General features: G+C 40.8%; 1 protein-coding gene across 1 annotated transcript in view; it reads right to left on the reverse strand.

The window, feature by feature from the left end:
• Positions 1-184: 184 nt before the first annotated feature.
• Positions 185-14304, reverse strand: part of rnf217 (ring finger protein 217) — a 14646-nt gene continuing 526 nt past the window's right edge. Inside the window, exons 2-9 of the mRNA XM_061052252.1 lie at positions 13651-14304; positions 9130-9351; positions 8866-9030; positions 7623-7720; positions 7429-7532; positions 5428-5499; positions 1476-4722; positions 185-1434 (exon numbers count right to left, since the gene is read on the reverse strand). The exon at positions 13651-14304 is cut by the window's right edge and continues 40 nt beyond it. Coding sequence (XP_060908235.1) covers positions 4643-4722; positions 5428-5499; positions 7429-7532; positions 7623-7720; positions 8866-9030; positions 9130-9351; positions 13651-14304 — 1395 coding nt within the window. The 3' untranslated portion in view covers positions 185-1434; positions 1476-4642. The remainder of the gene's footprint in view (positions 1435-1475; positions 4723-5427; positions 5500-7428; positions 7533-7622; positions 7721-8865; positions 9031-9129; positions 9352-13650) is intronic.

A 14304-nucleotide genomic window follows, 5' to 3' on the forward strand; every position in this document is an offset into this window, starting at 1 on the left:
CACTTCTGACCCCTGCTGACATAAAACTGCAGTCACAACTTCATTTGCAGATAGAAGAAAAAGTTGATGTTGCTGCAACAGGCAGTACCATGGACCAATAGACATCCTCAAATCTATCAGAAAATATAGGTAAATGATCTCGAACAACACTTACATTTCTAATACATAAATAAAACACATGACATTTTAGCATTTGACCCAGTGCAGTTTATTCTTCATCAGATGCTCAAATGAAAACAGCATTTGTGCCTGGCAGAGTGAGTAAGAAAAGCTTCAGCAGACATGTCGAACAACCTTGAAAACAAAGTGTTTTGCTGAGTAACATGTTGCATTAGTATGTCTATATGGGGAAAAAAAACTGTCCTGATGTTGCTGATAAGCACCATTAAATACAAAACATATATATTTATAATACATGCCTCCTGAGTTGAAACTAATCTTGATGTATTGTTCTTATCCAGACATTACATTTGTTGAAAATAAAGTCTTTTTCTTATTAGTTATTATCACTGTCTTGACAGAGTGTGTCAGTGCATAACACATGTATGACTTCTATTCAGTGTTGGAAACAGAGCTCACTGTGCTAGTGCTCGCAAATTTTGCTCTAAAAGGTCCAAAGTGTGATGTTAGTGTGAGCCAAAATAAAGTGACAGTTTAACTTGTGCAAAAGTCCAAGAGTATTTGTGTTGGAGTTGACACCCTGTATTAATGAACCTGTGAAACTTTAGAGGTTTGGTTTCATCTTAGTGTTAATGAAAAGTGTGATTGCGCTGCACATTGCTCTGTGTGTTAGGATAACATGCATATATTCTTTTAACACTTATTCATAATAGTGTTTTTTACATCAGAAGCCCAATTGCAGGCTAATATATATTTAACACATTGCTTTAGCTGTTATCTCACATTACCTCTGTGATACATTTTACCCATTTGTAATTTTGGGAGTCACCCAAGGGTCCTTGACTTCATGTTGGCAAACTCTGATCTATAATGGCTGTGAAGGCACTTTTGCATACTTATGCCAATATAACAATAATGGGATTGTAACACAAACAAAAAAAAAGCCAAGGGTATGAGCCAGCCAATACACCCCAGCAAAGGAAAAACCATTGGCCACTATAACTCTCAAACAGCCAGTCACTTAGTGTTCAGATAAATGTCAGCATTAAGTCAGTAGTGTTCACAAATACAACCAAACAAAATCCAAATGATTGGCATTTCCACATGGCATTTTAACATTGACTCATCCGGGAGATTTCTTAATGAAATAGAGAAGGAGAGTAAAAGAAATGAGACATGAGGGGCTGTCAAGGCTAAATACTCTCCTGTTACAAAAACTGTATTTTTTTGCATTTGTTCTGCTGCTGAGTACAGATTGAGGTGTGAAATTATAATCTGACAGTGAAAGTACCACATAAAATGTGACTATAGCCTCTTGGTTTCAAAAGTGTAGCCAATATGGTACTCCTCTAAACCTGCATTCGTTCCAGCAACCAGCAGGGGGCAACTGCATTGGTTGAAGAAAAAAGAAACGCCTGATTGCATGAAGATGAGAAGAGTTTTTGTTTTACCTTAGTGTTTTTTTTTTTTTACTAGTTTATGGAGTCTTGAGTCCTCTACCATATGTCACGATGTTCATCTTATAAATAAAGTCCCATGAAGTGTAAAATAGGAGATAAAGCAAGTTTTTTAAGGACATGTTCCCTCCACAGTGTCATTCCAACCAGCATAGACATGTAGCAGTGCTCATTAGAAATCTTGTCCAAACATGACCACTTCACAAAAACTGAAGAAAAACAATGATGGCCACAGTCACGATACAGAAATTGAAGCTTCTGAAAGGTTGGATATTGTGTCTAAATAAATATCTAGATCGTTTATCCGTTATTAAAGGTGCAAGTCTGTTCATTTCTGTTTTTGAACTTATTGATGGACTCATCAGTAAAACACTGTAAGCTGAAGGGGAACTGTTTAAAGTGATTTCACTCTGCTGATTCATAAAGACAGTTTAGAGTTGGAATATCTCCACCAGACAGTCATTTCATTAACCAAAAAAAAAAAAAGAGCAGCGATTCAACATGTCAGTGTAGCACTATCTTAGCAGTTAGATAAAACATGTGCACATGATGCAAGTGAACAATTGTTAAGTAGCTTCAACATTTCAATTGGCGATTTAATGAAGACATTAAATGACCCAGTGATGACTGACTTATGCATATCTACGTGTTATCCTCTCCACATTTAACTCCAGACTAGCCCACTCTTCCGAGCCCCGCTGCGAAACACACACAGGGTTTGCATCACTGAGATTTTTTGGATCTCTTTGACATTTCACTGTTTGAACCTCCCTGCCTTTAAATAAGGTTGCTGAGCAGTTCTTGGCATCAGAAAGAGATTCAGTGATTCAGGCTCTGAGTACAGCAGAGAGCAAAGAAAACTCCCTGAGAGTGGATTCAAACCCAGAGTCGGGACAGACTGAACGCAGTGTGTTACAACATATGGTCTGTGGTCTTCAGGAAAAGTTGGTGTTAATTGATTCCCAGGTGTAAAAAAAGGTTTTGGATCCCTTGAACAAAGCCAAGTTGTAGCGTTGCGCAGCAAAATGTCCACCATGCATGAACTGCAACCCTGCTTTTCCTCCATGCTTTAAATCCTGGTTTTAGTTGAGATTCAGTAGAGACATTTCTCCTGAAATAATTATTTGCATCATTCCATATTTTTTCTCATTGGAAATTATCTTGGGTGCAGGTTTATTGTGCTCATTCTTGTCTTGATGTTTGTTTTCTTTAAGTCTCCAAGTTAATTAACCTCACATGATGGGGAGATAAAAAAAAAAAAGCAACTGGTTAGAAATCCATTTGTACATGACTGATGTTCTTTTTAACATCAGCATTGGGTGATCTCTGCATCCAAACAGCATCCTCATGTGGTAGTGCGCTCATTTCAAATGTAAGGACAGACAGCAGGAAGGACAGGACAGAGGGAGCAGTGGAGGACAGACAGCGAGCTGGCAGCTGCTGCCAGGTGACGACCTTTAAAGCTCTTGAAAATCTCCTGTTTCCTGGCAGCCCTCCACGTGTGTGCTTTTTGCTGTATGTGACAGTGTGAATGAGCTAATAAGGTGTTTGTGTGCATTAAAAACTATACGTCAGAAGTCCTCTCATCACTGCAAAATTAAGACACAAACTGCATTGTGTCCTGAAACCCAGATCACATAAAAGTTAAGATCCAGACTGAGCCCACCACACATTCAGAGCACTGCAGCCTGATGATGACTTCTGACCACAAATCTTAAAATGAAGCTCTTAAGCAAACTACCACCCAGTCCAAATTAAGTGTACATCTAAAATATTCTATTTTTTCTACATGTAGCAGTTGCAATAGCATGTTCATCCAGTTTAATTCTAATGGTTTGCATCCACATTTGAACTATGTAATGCATATTATTCCTACAAGCCTCTAAGTCCATTTCTTCATGCAGACTTTAGCACATGATGTCAGCATCACACCCCACACCTCTGAAACTAAAACAACCTCTCCACCGGGCAACCCCAGCCCCCCCAAAATAAGAATAACAAAAAAAGATCTAACAAAGGGATAGGTCAGTCCTGCAACATTCAGCAATTTGTTTTGGCACAGTTGCCGCCCAGCAGCTCAGCTTTTTTTTTTTTCTTTTTTTGATGATGCAGACAATGGCAAACAGTAAGCGGTATGTGGGCACAGCAGAGACAACATGATATGATAGGGAGTTTGTTAGCCCTCATCCACCCAGCCCTGACAGGCAGAGAGCAGGGCAAAGGGTAGTGAGATCAACAGGGGCAGAAAGGAGGAGAATTTTCTAAAACAGGCTTGTTTAAAATTCCACTTTGCTTTCCAGGATTTCACGAAGGAGCCAGTCGGGTTCTTGTGTGTTTGCAAACAGAACGCCTTTTTGATGAGTAGATGGATGGTGAAAAAAAAAATTGTCCAGCTATGTTGAACGTGTGAGAACTCAGTGTTTTACATCATGGCTTGTTCCAAATTCAGTTTCCATTTTGCTATTTTTATCTCGCCAGCTGCAGCAAATATAGAGAGAAAAAAATGTTGCAAAAAGTTCAATATAAGGAATTTTTTTTTCTCTTGTTTCTGTCTCTCTCTCTCTCTTTTATTTTATAAATCTGTGTGCTCCTCCTGTTCTCCTTATGCTCCAGCAGTCAGTGTTCATATTTCCAGGACCTGACAATCACACGTTTGGTGTCAATCATGGCAGGTTTACCCCTGAGCGCCAAAGTTTTCTCTTATGTCTTTAGTGCCTGTGTAAACAAAACTGTGTCTGTGTGTCACCTCTGTTTGTTCTCTTGAAGGATTGCTGTTGTTAAATAGGTGACGTTTGAGAGAAAATCTGCCTGAAATAACTGTCAGCTGTATGATTATTTTTTTCATCCTTTATCTGCTTGAGAATCCACTCTTGACATTATGACGTGCGATTATCCAGGCATCACTCCAGCGGTTCACGTACTTCACTAATTGCAGTTGCTCATGTTGTGAGGACTCAGGCTGGCGTGTTCATCCCTGAGGAGATGTGGGCGTTGTCTTTTTTTTTTTTTTTTTTTCCAGCTGTGTGTTGGTGTGTGCATGGTCTGGAGAAAGTGCAGGGCAGGTTTCAGATCCAGCGTCCTGAGCCCTGAGTGCGCTGCTTCTTCCTCCTCTTACAGACGTAGTAGACCGGGAAAACGATCAAACCTGCACACAGAGAGGGAGATTGAAGAAACAAAGGCACCAAAAAAAAAGACCAAAGCAGACTATGAAAATTCATAAATGTACAATAATAATCTTAAACTGTGTGAGTTTTCGTTATGGATTTGATTCAGTCACCCCTTCCTAATGCACACTGCAAACAAATTTGGCCTTTGTGAAATTAATTGAGCTGAAAAAAAAAAAGACAACTGCAGAAGGACAGCAGCACAACGCTGATTCTATTAGCGATGAAAATAAATATGAATCTCCCATGACGGCATGTTAGCCCGCAGCGGCTCATCTGTCAGTCGTACAGACACGGGAAAGAGATTAACACTAATTACAGTTCAGCTCAGGCCTCAATGCTTCATAATACTGTTTCACTGAGTGCAAACAGAGTGCAGCTGGATGATATTACCAGTAAATGCAGTTTCAGTATCACACAGACAGCCATTATCTCGGTCTAAAGCTTTGGCATTTTAAAAACAAAAACAGTCTCTTTGTGCAAACTGTATTCATGCATGTTAATTTAAAAGTGAGTTTTGTAGCATGATTGTGTTGGTTCATTTTTTATACACTGCGCATTGCTGTATGAAAGAAAAGATCAGTAAAAGAGCCACACCAAAATCGCTGTCATCTGTTTACTGCTCTCTCTGCAGCAGCTTCTCACTAACTAATGTGAACGAGTTTCCATGCGCATCATTATTTTACCTATCACCAGTGCGAGAGCTCCGAGCACCACGACCAGCAGGATGACCACTGGAGCTATCAGCACCTTAGTGGCTGCACAGGGAAACAGAGAAAAGGAGAGAGGGTCATGGTGAATAAATGGAATTGCATGAATCAAAAACAATACGCTGTTAGTTTTCTTTAGATTTCAATTAATCCCTGCAGAAAAAGATTTGATTGTTTGGCGACCAGGGCAGTAATTTGGCTGTGATGGAGACAGAATGTTTTTAGGAAATGCTCCAGTAAAACATCTCTCATTACATGCAAAAAAAAAACCCCTGTGTCACTAACGGTGTGCAGCGTGGGGACAGGAGAGTGAGTTGTAATGGGTAAATCAGGCTCATGTTAAGGCACAAATGATCTCCCAGTTCAACAAGCAGCCAGCTGATAAAACTTGCTGAAGCTGTCACAAAGAACAAGAGTCAAACACGTCTAAAAAAAAAAAAAAAAAAAGAGTTCATCTTCCTGGAGGCTCTCTGGTACACACTGTGATCACTGTGAAAAGATAATTATAACAAACATAATCTGATGTGTGACGCTTTCATGCTTCAGTATAAAGCTCTCCTCTTGTGGCCTCCTCACGTACGGAGATAGACATGGAGGTTTACATCGCTATCGAGCGGTGAAATATGTTGTCACAGATAAGACACGGCTGTTTGCTTCACTGGGACATGTAGCAATGCAGCAGCAGGTTGTCTTGCTTCATGTTTTTATCCAGTGCTTGACCAGAAATACTTTGCTGCTGCTATTTCTATCACTCTCTCTAATCTACAATTATAATCCACAGCTGAGTGCAGCATTGTTGCACTGATTTATTGGGTCATGGGTATTCTGAGGAATGCAGGAAATCACTTACTAAAGCAGAATTACAGGAAAGAAAGCAGGTTGAAGGAATGTGGGTACTCATGACTTTTATCAAGCAAATCCATGGAAAAAGACACGGTGGCTGTAACACCGCTAGCTCCAACGTGTGAATTTGCAGCTGTAGTACTATTCAATATTCCTAAAGATAAGAAAAACAAGAGTACAGCCATGCTCACATCTCTTTTTAGGCCCAGTATTGCTCTAAAGTTATTGCTCATGTAATAATTAACATGCTAAAGTAACAGGAGTCATTTTTGCCAAATTACTAGTTTGTTTAACTAATTATCATTTGTCTATGTTAGCCAACAATGCCGGTCAAATTCTGTGATCAAACAGGCATCCTGCCACCAGCTGGGGCTGTAGCTCAGATTAATCGGCCTGCATCGTGGTTTGGCAGTATTTTGATCTAGAAATGGAGTTAAAAATGTATCAGGTTAAACCGGCATACCGGCCGGATTATTAACCGCGACCACATTTAGCGCGAGCATGTGGACGTTAACCGGAACGGAAGGTGCCGAGGGCTGGTGGTGCACTCTGCAAAACAAATGACTTTGTTTACCCGCACACAATTTGAAACTAAGTTGTGCTCTATTTTGTTTTCTGAGTTTTCTTACTTGTGGACCGGTCGTTTAGTCTGAATTTAATTTCCTTTTAACCAACTGGGAAATAAGTAAACCAGGAACGTCCCTCGTGATAACTAGCCAACATATCCTGAATAGAGATGAACACATTGAATTGGCTTATTGAATTTAGACGTGTCAACTGCTTCGGCTCATAACATAAGAATGAACAATTATGATTTTGGTGGCGTAGCCCTGCTTGCAACCTGGAAAGTTTTTTTTTCAATTATTTTATTTATTGTTGCTACAGTGGTGGCAGCTTAATGTGTGCAAAACAAATTTCCCCAAGAGGACAACAACGTGTATCATATCGTATCTTATTGTACAAACTTCATTTTGAGCTGAGCGGGTTGTTATGAAGTTAGTGAAGGTAATACAGCAGGATTCATTATCTGGATGATGAGAGCATGACTGTATGTCAACCCTTCTAATAGTTTTTGTGATATTTCAGTATACACTGAAATGGTCGACCATTGGACCTACAGTGCAAACAACTTACCACACACGGACCCTCTAATTAGCCGTCTGAGATGGGGTTGATCAGGTAGATAGCGAAACTTGCACCCAAACACGCTGAGGTTGGATGTATGGTCCCCGAAAAACCTGAAAGCAGGAAGATTAAGATGAAATCAGATCGTCACATAGAAAGCTAGTCAGAGAAATTAAGTAACAAAAGGGGATTTTATGTTTTACCTCAGGTGTCGATAACGCTCTCCACAGCGGTAACAGAAGTTAGTGTTGCACTGTGTACATGTCATATGGTCACATCCCTCTGTACGCTGAATATGGATCTACAGACAGAAAGAAAGAAGCAGAAACAAGATGCAAAACAAAAGAGGGTTATCCACACATACAATATTGTTGAAGATTTGCATGCTTCTGTTTTTTTTTTTATCTTTTAGCTTGGGCACCAATTGACCCTTTGTTGGCTCTCGGTGGTCTGATGACTCACCAATCAGAGAGCCCCCTCTCATAGCAACTGTTGCTGGGCTACTTCTGGACCAACCTGGGCCAAGTCTTTTCAGTGAGTTGTGGTGAGATTGTGACCTTCATTATGTTACTACAGTATGGTTTTTAAAAACATGGTTAAAAGGTGTGCTTGGGCTTGACAAAGGGTCAATTTCAAAAACATGAATATGTTCTCAAACTTAAACTTTATACTTGCATTGTCATTTATTGTAAAACACTTACATTCCTCGTTTAACCAACACTCGACTGCAACACTAGCCATCTCCTTTTCAACACGAGCTTTCGGTTCAGCCTCTATAGAAGTTCACTGCACTCTATATGCAGCAGTAATCTTTATGAAGTTTGGCTTTTTGCCTGCTGTAGCAGTGAAAAGTCTGACTCTAAACTGGGCATTTAGTCCAGCTGCTCTCAGCCTCTTTTCCAGCTAAACACAGCATGACACCAATTTGTTGGCTTCACAGTCGAACAGGATCCTGTCTCCCTGCTGCCAGAACACAAACTCACAGACATGGAGCATTAGGACAGTGAACACAGATGGAAAGTGTTTGCCACTGTCAGCAAACAGTTCCCTTGTACCAGTAATTAGCTTAATCTTTGGACGCTTTAGTCATCTTCTGACAGTCCAATGGGATACTGCGTGTAGACTAGTGTGCTCATAATGAGACTGTGAGATATCACATACTTCTGCTGCAGATTTTTGTGCAGCAGAGGTATCATTTATTTTTTTTCTCCAATATGTTTCCTGTCGGGGCATCACCGCTCTGCTGTTCAACATGCACTTTAATAGTGTGTCTATCTACTTCTCTACAGCACTCCATCCATCATGTATCCTCATTCCCATGCTTCTTAACCTTCATCGATTTATTCATCTACAGTGCTTTTACCCTCCATCAGTCAACAAACTTTCCAATTACACACACCCACCCTATCACAACAGTTTGTATCCTCTACAGTTCCCAGCTCTTACCCTGCACTGCGGACATTTCTGCGCATTCCTTTGTCCGTGCTCTATGACACTCGCCCAGCTTCGTAGCAGCTTGTCTCCTTTCCTGTATTCACGGCATTTTAAGCCATTATGCCAGGGCGCGTGGCACTTAAAGCACCACACGAACTGGCAATTGCTACACTGGATCTACAGAGGGGACAGAAGACGGTAGACAGAAGCTTATGTAACTTTAACATCTCACATGTCGGTATTTTTCTGGTGTGTTTGAGGTACGTGTCATCTCACCTTGTATCTGTACTCGGAGCGGGTGTGGTTGTGTTCCTTCAGCATGGTGAACTGGCTGCACTGGGGGCAGGGTTTGGTGCTGGAGTCCAGCTGACTCAGCTCCAGAAAGTAACGATATTTTGCCAGATCGTCGATGGCTAGATGGGAAACCACCGCCCCCTCCTCCAGGTAGCCGCTGCACTCTGAGATTGGACAGCTGATGTCAGATTTTGCTATTCGCACCTGAGAAAAAAAAACACAGAAAAAAACAACTGTAGGGAAATAGCATACTGTGACTGTCCTCAGTCAGATATATGAGTCGGGGTCTTATCACTACCAAAATGTACTTGTGAAAAAAATACAAACCACTAAAGTATTAATGGTCACTTCCTTCAGGGCCTGCTATCTTATAACGTTCAAACAGGAAAAAACAACTACTGCACCTCTCGCTATTTCATAATCTTTGTTATATAACAATACAAACTCTGGCACTGAGTTCACACCTGGGGTCAATAAAAGTAATTTAAGTGTGTGCTCAAATGACCTAAGAGAATCAGAAGATGCTTACAGACACCGTGAAGTTTGTTCTTTGGTGTCTTTTTCACCATCTTTTTTCTTTCTGTTTTTGTCTTCTTTTTCTCACAGGGCATCTCTTCTTCTCTTTTTCTTACTTATAACATAGATCCATTCTGTCTCATCCTCTCAATCGCCTCACTTTCAGTCCATCAAAGCCAGTGAGACCAGTTGTACTGACACATGATAAGGCCTGATGTCTGTGTGCGTTTGTTGGAAAAAAAAAAAAAAAAAAAAGTGTTGCGTTGACAACAGACAGAAAGCAAAGAACAAAAGCATCAGCCCTCTGGTGATGTTACACCCAACATCCCCTACAGCACGTGCGCACACACACTGATTCTCTCACACACACACACACACACACTCTCTCTCTCTCTCGCCCGCACACACGGACACAGAGTAAAAGTCTATTGTGTGATAATGATAACGTATCCTCTTCTTTAGCCGATGTGTTAGTATTGTTGCCACAACACTGACGCTGTGATGACCACTGCCAGACAGGTTTGACGGGTTATCACTGCTGATCCTCTATTTTTCTACCACACACACGTCACTGTTTGTGGTGTGTCTAAAACGTGGGTAACTTTTCCTGCATTTTCTCACAGTCATAACAAATAAAACACAAGCCAACAAAAAGCAGGGAACATGATCATAACAGTCAAATACTTAAGCTAGCAAATATTATATGTTTGTCTGAGGACTGCGGTGGCTCTAAGCTCATTGAAAACGACCGGGAGTATTTAGTGTCAGTGTGTAGTAACATTAAAGTTCATTAAAGTTCAGCTTGTTTCAGGTGTTGCCTATTTGCTGCCTCACGAGTAGATTGCTGCTAAACTCAGCCTACAACATAATTAAAATTAGAAAACAATTAGGATGACTAACTAAGTGTATATTTTACAAAGTCAAATGTGCTACTTACAGTAACAGATAATTAGTTACATGTAGTAGCTAAAAGGAGAACATACTTTGTTATCTAATAATAACAATATTAAGAATTTTAAATGTAAGCTTGAAAAAGGCTAAATGGATAAATATAGGAAGAGAGTTAGCGTGAAGTAATGATAGACACTTGAAAAAAATCGGCAGTATAAATGTTTAACAAATAAGCTAAAGATAACGGCTAAGCAGCAGAACTAAGGTCAGCTAGCAAGAAATATGAATCAAAGACGTTTTTAACAGTTAGCTTGAAGTAAAGAGAAACCGTTTGGATTAGCAGGTAAATCTACAATAAGGACAAACAGTTCAATGGTTTTCTCAAAGACATGAATTATAAGTTATCTCATAGAAGGGCTAACAGGTAAAAGGTTGAAACAGTTAACCTATAACTGATAAATCTGACGTTTTGATACAGTTTGATTTAAGCAATGCATAAATATTTTAGATAATCAGATTGATGAGCAGCTCAAATAATGCAAACAATAAATGAATATCTAAATATTATCTCAAATTAATGAATGACAGCTTCTGCTACTCATTTTATTAGGAAAGTAAACGTTTTAACAAGATCAATTTACAGTCAAAGTCTTTTGTAACATCCAAATTAAAATCTAATGATAAATGTACTATTGATATAAACGGTTTTAGGCTATGCTGACAAGCGAGTCAACAATCAGATAATCTAACAAGCTTATCAACTATTCAGCTACTAAACTCCTTTATCTGTAGTATCGACCAAACAATGTCGCTTGGATTTCAGGAGCATCAAATTAAAATGAAAACTGCTGGTTATGATCCAATCTGTGCCCCCTGGCTTGCTTACTGTATCTACTCACGGTTAAAATCAAGCGTATGTGATCAAAGAAGTTTGCGGCTCATTAACGGAAAAACATTCCACTGACACGAGATCATTTACACTAGTGGGTCTCAACTGGTGGGTTGGGGAATCCAAAGTGGGCCAGGGAGTTGTATTAATAGTGTCCTGAATAAAAAAAATGTGTCAAAAAGTCTGCGAAGCATCTTATTTAAACATGTTTGTTTTGTTGATCTTTCACATGTGTTGTACCGTCTCAGGTCCAAACTGCACGCCTTTTCATTAAATCAATCAGATTGGTTGAAGTGTGGGTCGCATTTCTTCATGAAGGAGATGGTGGTGGGGTCTTGAGGCTATACCAGTTGAGAACCTCTGGTTTACACAACCCTTCTCGCTGTTCTTATCAGAGTCTGCTTGTCTCTGTGTTGGTATGCTTATCCATGCTCTCTTATCAAAGCAAGATCATTGCAGATAAAAAAAAAACTGTCTGCATGTCTAATAAAAGCGGTTTTATCCAAACAGATAATAGCAACAGTAGCAAGGGCCTCAGATTGCAACTCATTCCCAAATCTCCCCCATTCATGACTAACAGGGGCAGCGTGCAGCATTATCAAAACCAGGATTATGATCCGGAGTTTGCTGCTTGGTGCCAGTTCATTTACCCGGCTCTTTACAGTCCTGAAACATGTTGGCTTTGTCTAAGAGCAGTGATCGGCAATGTCTCTTTCATTTCTTGGTCTCTAGCGGCTCAACTGAGATAATGCTAGTACATGTGTCATCCATCCTTTGTTTATTTTCTTTATCTTGAAGTTTAAATCACCACTCAAATTCCTGGAACAATGCCCTCATTAAGCTCTTTGTGTTTTTTTGTTTTTCTAAACCACAGTAGGACAGCTATTGTAAAAGAAGCTGGTGGGTGCCTCTACACAAGACAGTATGTGTCCCTGTTGTGACCGACTTTTTCTGAAAAAATTAATTTGCTAATGTGCCTCGCTCTCCTGTTCACCTGAAAGACTCAGCCATATTTTCTGGCATGAAGTGGAGAGAGCACATTAGTCCAGTTCCAGCTGCTCTGCGCCGGCTTCCTGTAACATTTAGAATTGATTTTAAAGGCATCCTTCTAAAACACAGAGCCTTTAATGGACTAAGGCCAAGCTGCAATGATAACATCCTGATTTACTTATCAAGAAAGAAGTGATCTTTAGCTGCTGGGTTACTGGAAGTTCCCAACAACAGCCAAACGCAAGTGAGGGATAAAGTTTTTGTTGATTATGTCCCTAAAGGTCTGAGGCACACTACCTTGAGTTATCAGGGGAGCACATTCTTTGAAATTAAAGCTAAAAACATAAATGTACTCTTACTTCTTTTGTGTCTTTTGCTTTCACGACCTGATATAGGATTTTTTTAAAACTTGTTTTAACTTGCTCTGCTTTGCTCTACTCCCCTTGTGATGGATGGAAAATGATTAATTTAACCTGATTCCTCTTTTTAAGTAGCCTATAGCTACGTCCTTATTATAGGCACTTTGAGCATTTTGATGGATGAAAGGGTAATTACAAATAAAGTTTATTATTTATACAACATAACACACGAGGATGAAATCCTTGAATGGATGAGCCATAACTAAGGAAACCCTACTAAATAAACAAAACAACCAACAAGTGAGCCATTATGAAAAGCGGCCTTTCGTGAGTGACTTCAGTGCAGAGCGTGTGACATTTCTGTAATCGCTTAATAAAACAAAGTTTTTATAACGTATTTAAAAAAAACAAAAACACCCTTGTGGATGGCGTAGCGACAACACTCTGTGTCAAATTGTGCTTTGCCACATCCTGTTGGAAGATGTCATTTTAACAGTTCCAAGAATTTCTAGTCATGCCCCTGCCTTGAGGAAGATAAGATGCCAAACACAACACATAACAAGGTGTGAGAGGGAAGAGAGTTTGTGTTTAAAGGTCTCTGTGTGTGTGTGTGTGTGTGTGTGTGTGTGTGTGTGTGTGTGTGTGTGTGTGTGTGTGTGTGTGTGTGTGTGTGTGTGTGTGTGTGTGTGTGTGTGTGTGAGAGTGTGTTTGTTTGATGACTCCTCTGTCTCCTCTGACCCAGCAACGATGTCTGATTCTGGGGCAGACTAAACCTCGGCCCTGTGACACCCTGCTGCACTTTACAATCCTCCCCAACCCAGCCCCCTCCCACCTTTGCTCTCCCTGCCTCAGACCAACCTGGGAGGTGACGTAGAGCTTCAGACACTCATCACACACGGCCTTCCCGCAGCAGGGCAGGGGTGCGATGGATTTACCTTCCAGGCACACCCGGCAGCTCTGCAACGTTGCCTCTGCGCCGGACAGTACCGTCGACACACGGTGGTGGGCAATGTCTCCGAAAGGGTCCACCAGGTCGTCCAGTGTGTACAGTACCGGTTCTGGATTTGAACCCATGTCCTGCCCCGTATCCGAGTCCGTCTCTGCTGCATCAGACGTGGCCGTGTCATCGTCTGTGATTTGAACGTCTCTCCTGTGTTTGTCGTTCGCTATACAGTACACAGTGCAGTAGATGTGTTCTTCTTCGTCATTAAAAGACTCATCACTGTCACCTTTATGTCTACCCTGACCTGTGACAGAAACAAATTCAACTCCTTGCACGTCCAAAGTCGTCAAGTCACTCAAGGTGGGCTCGTTTTCCGTCCCGGCGTCGCCCGTTTCACACTCTGACTTTTTACACTCGCCGTTTCTACCGGCGGGATTACCGCTTCCCTCGGTGCTGCCGTGTTCGGCGCCGCACTGCATCCGACTGTTTGTGTTTAGACGAAGAGAGGGGGATTTAGAAACCCCGAAATTCCTCCTCAAAATCTCGACAGCGCTCGCCCTCCTCCTCTC

This window comes from Labrus mixtus, chromosome 12 (genome assembly GCF_963584025.1).
Source record: "Labrus mixtus chromosome 12, fLabMix1.1, whole genome shotgun sequence".
Lineage (NCBI taxonomy): Eukaryota > Metazoa > Chordata > Actinopteri > Labriformes > Labridae > Labrus > Labrus mixtus.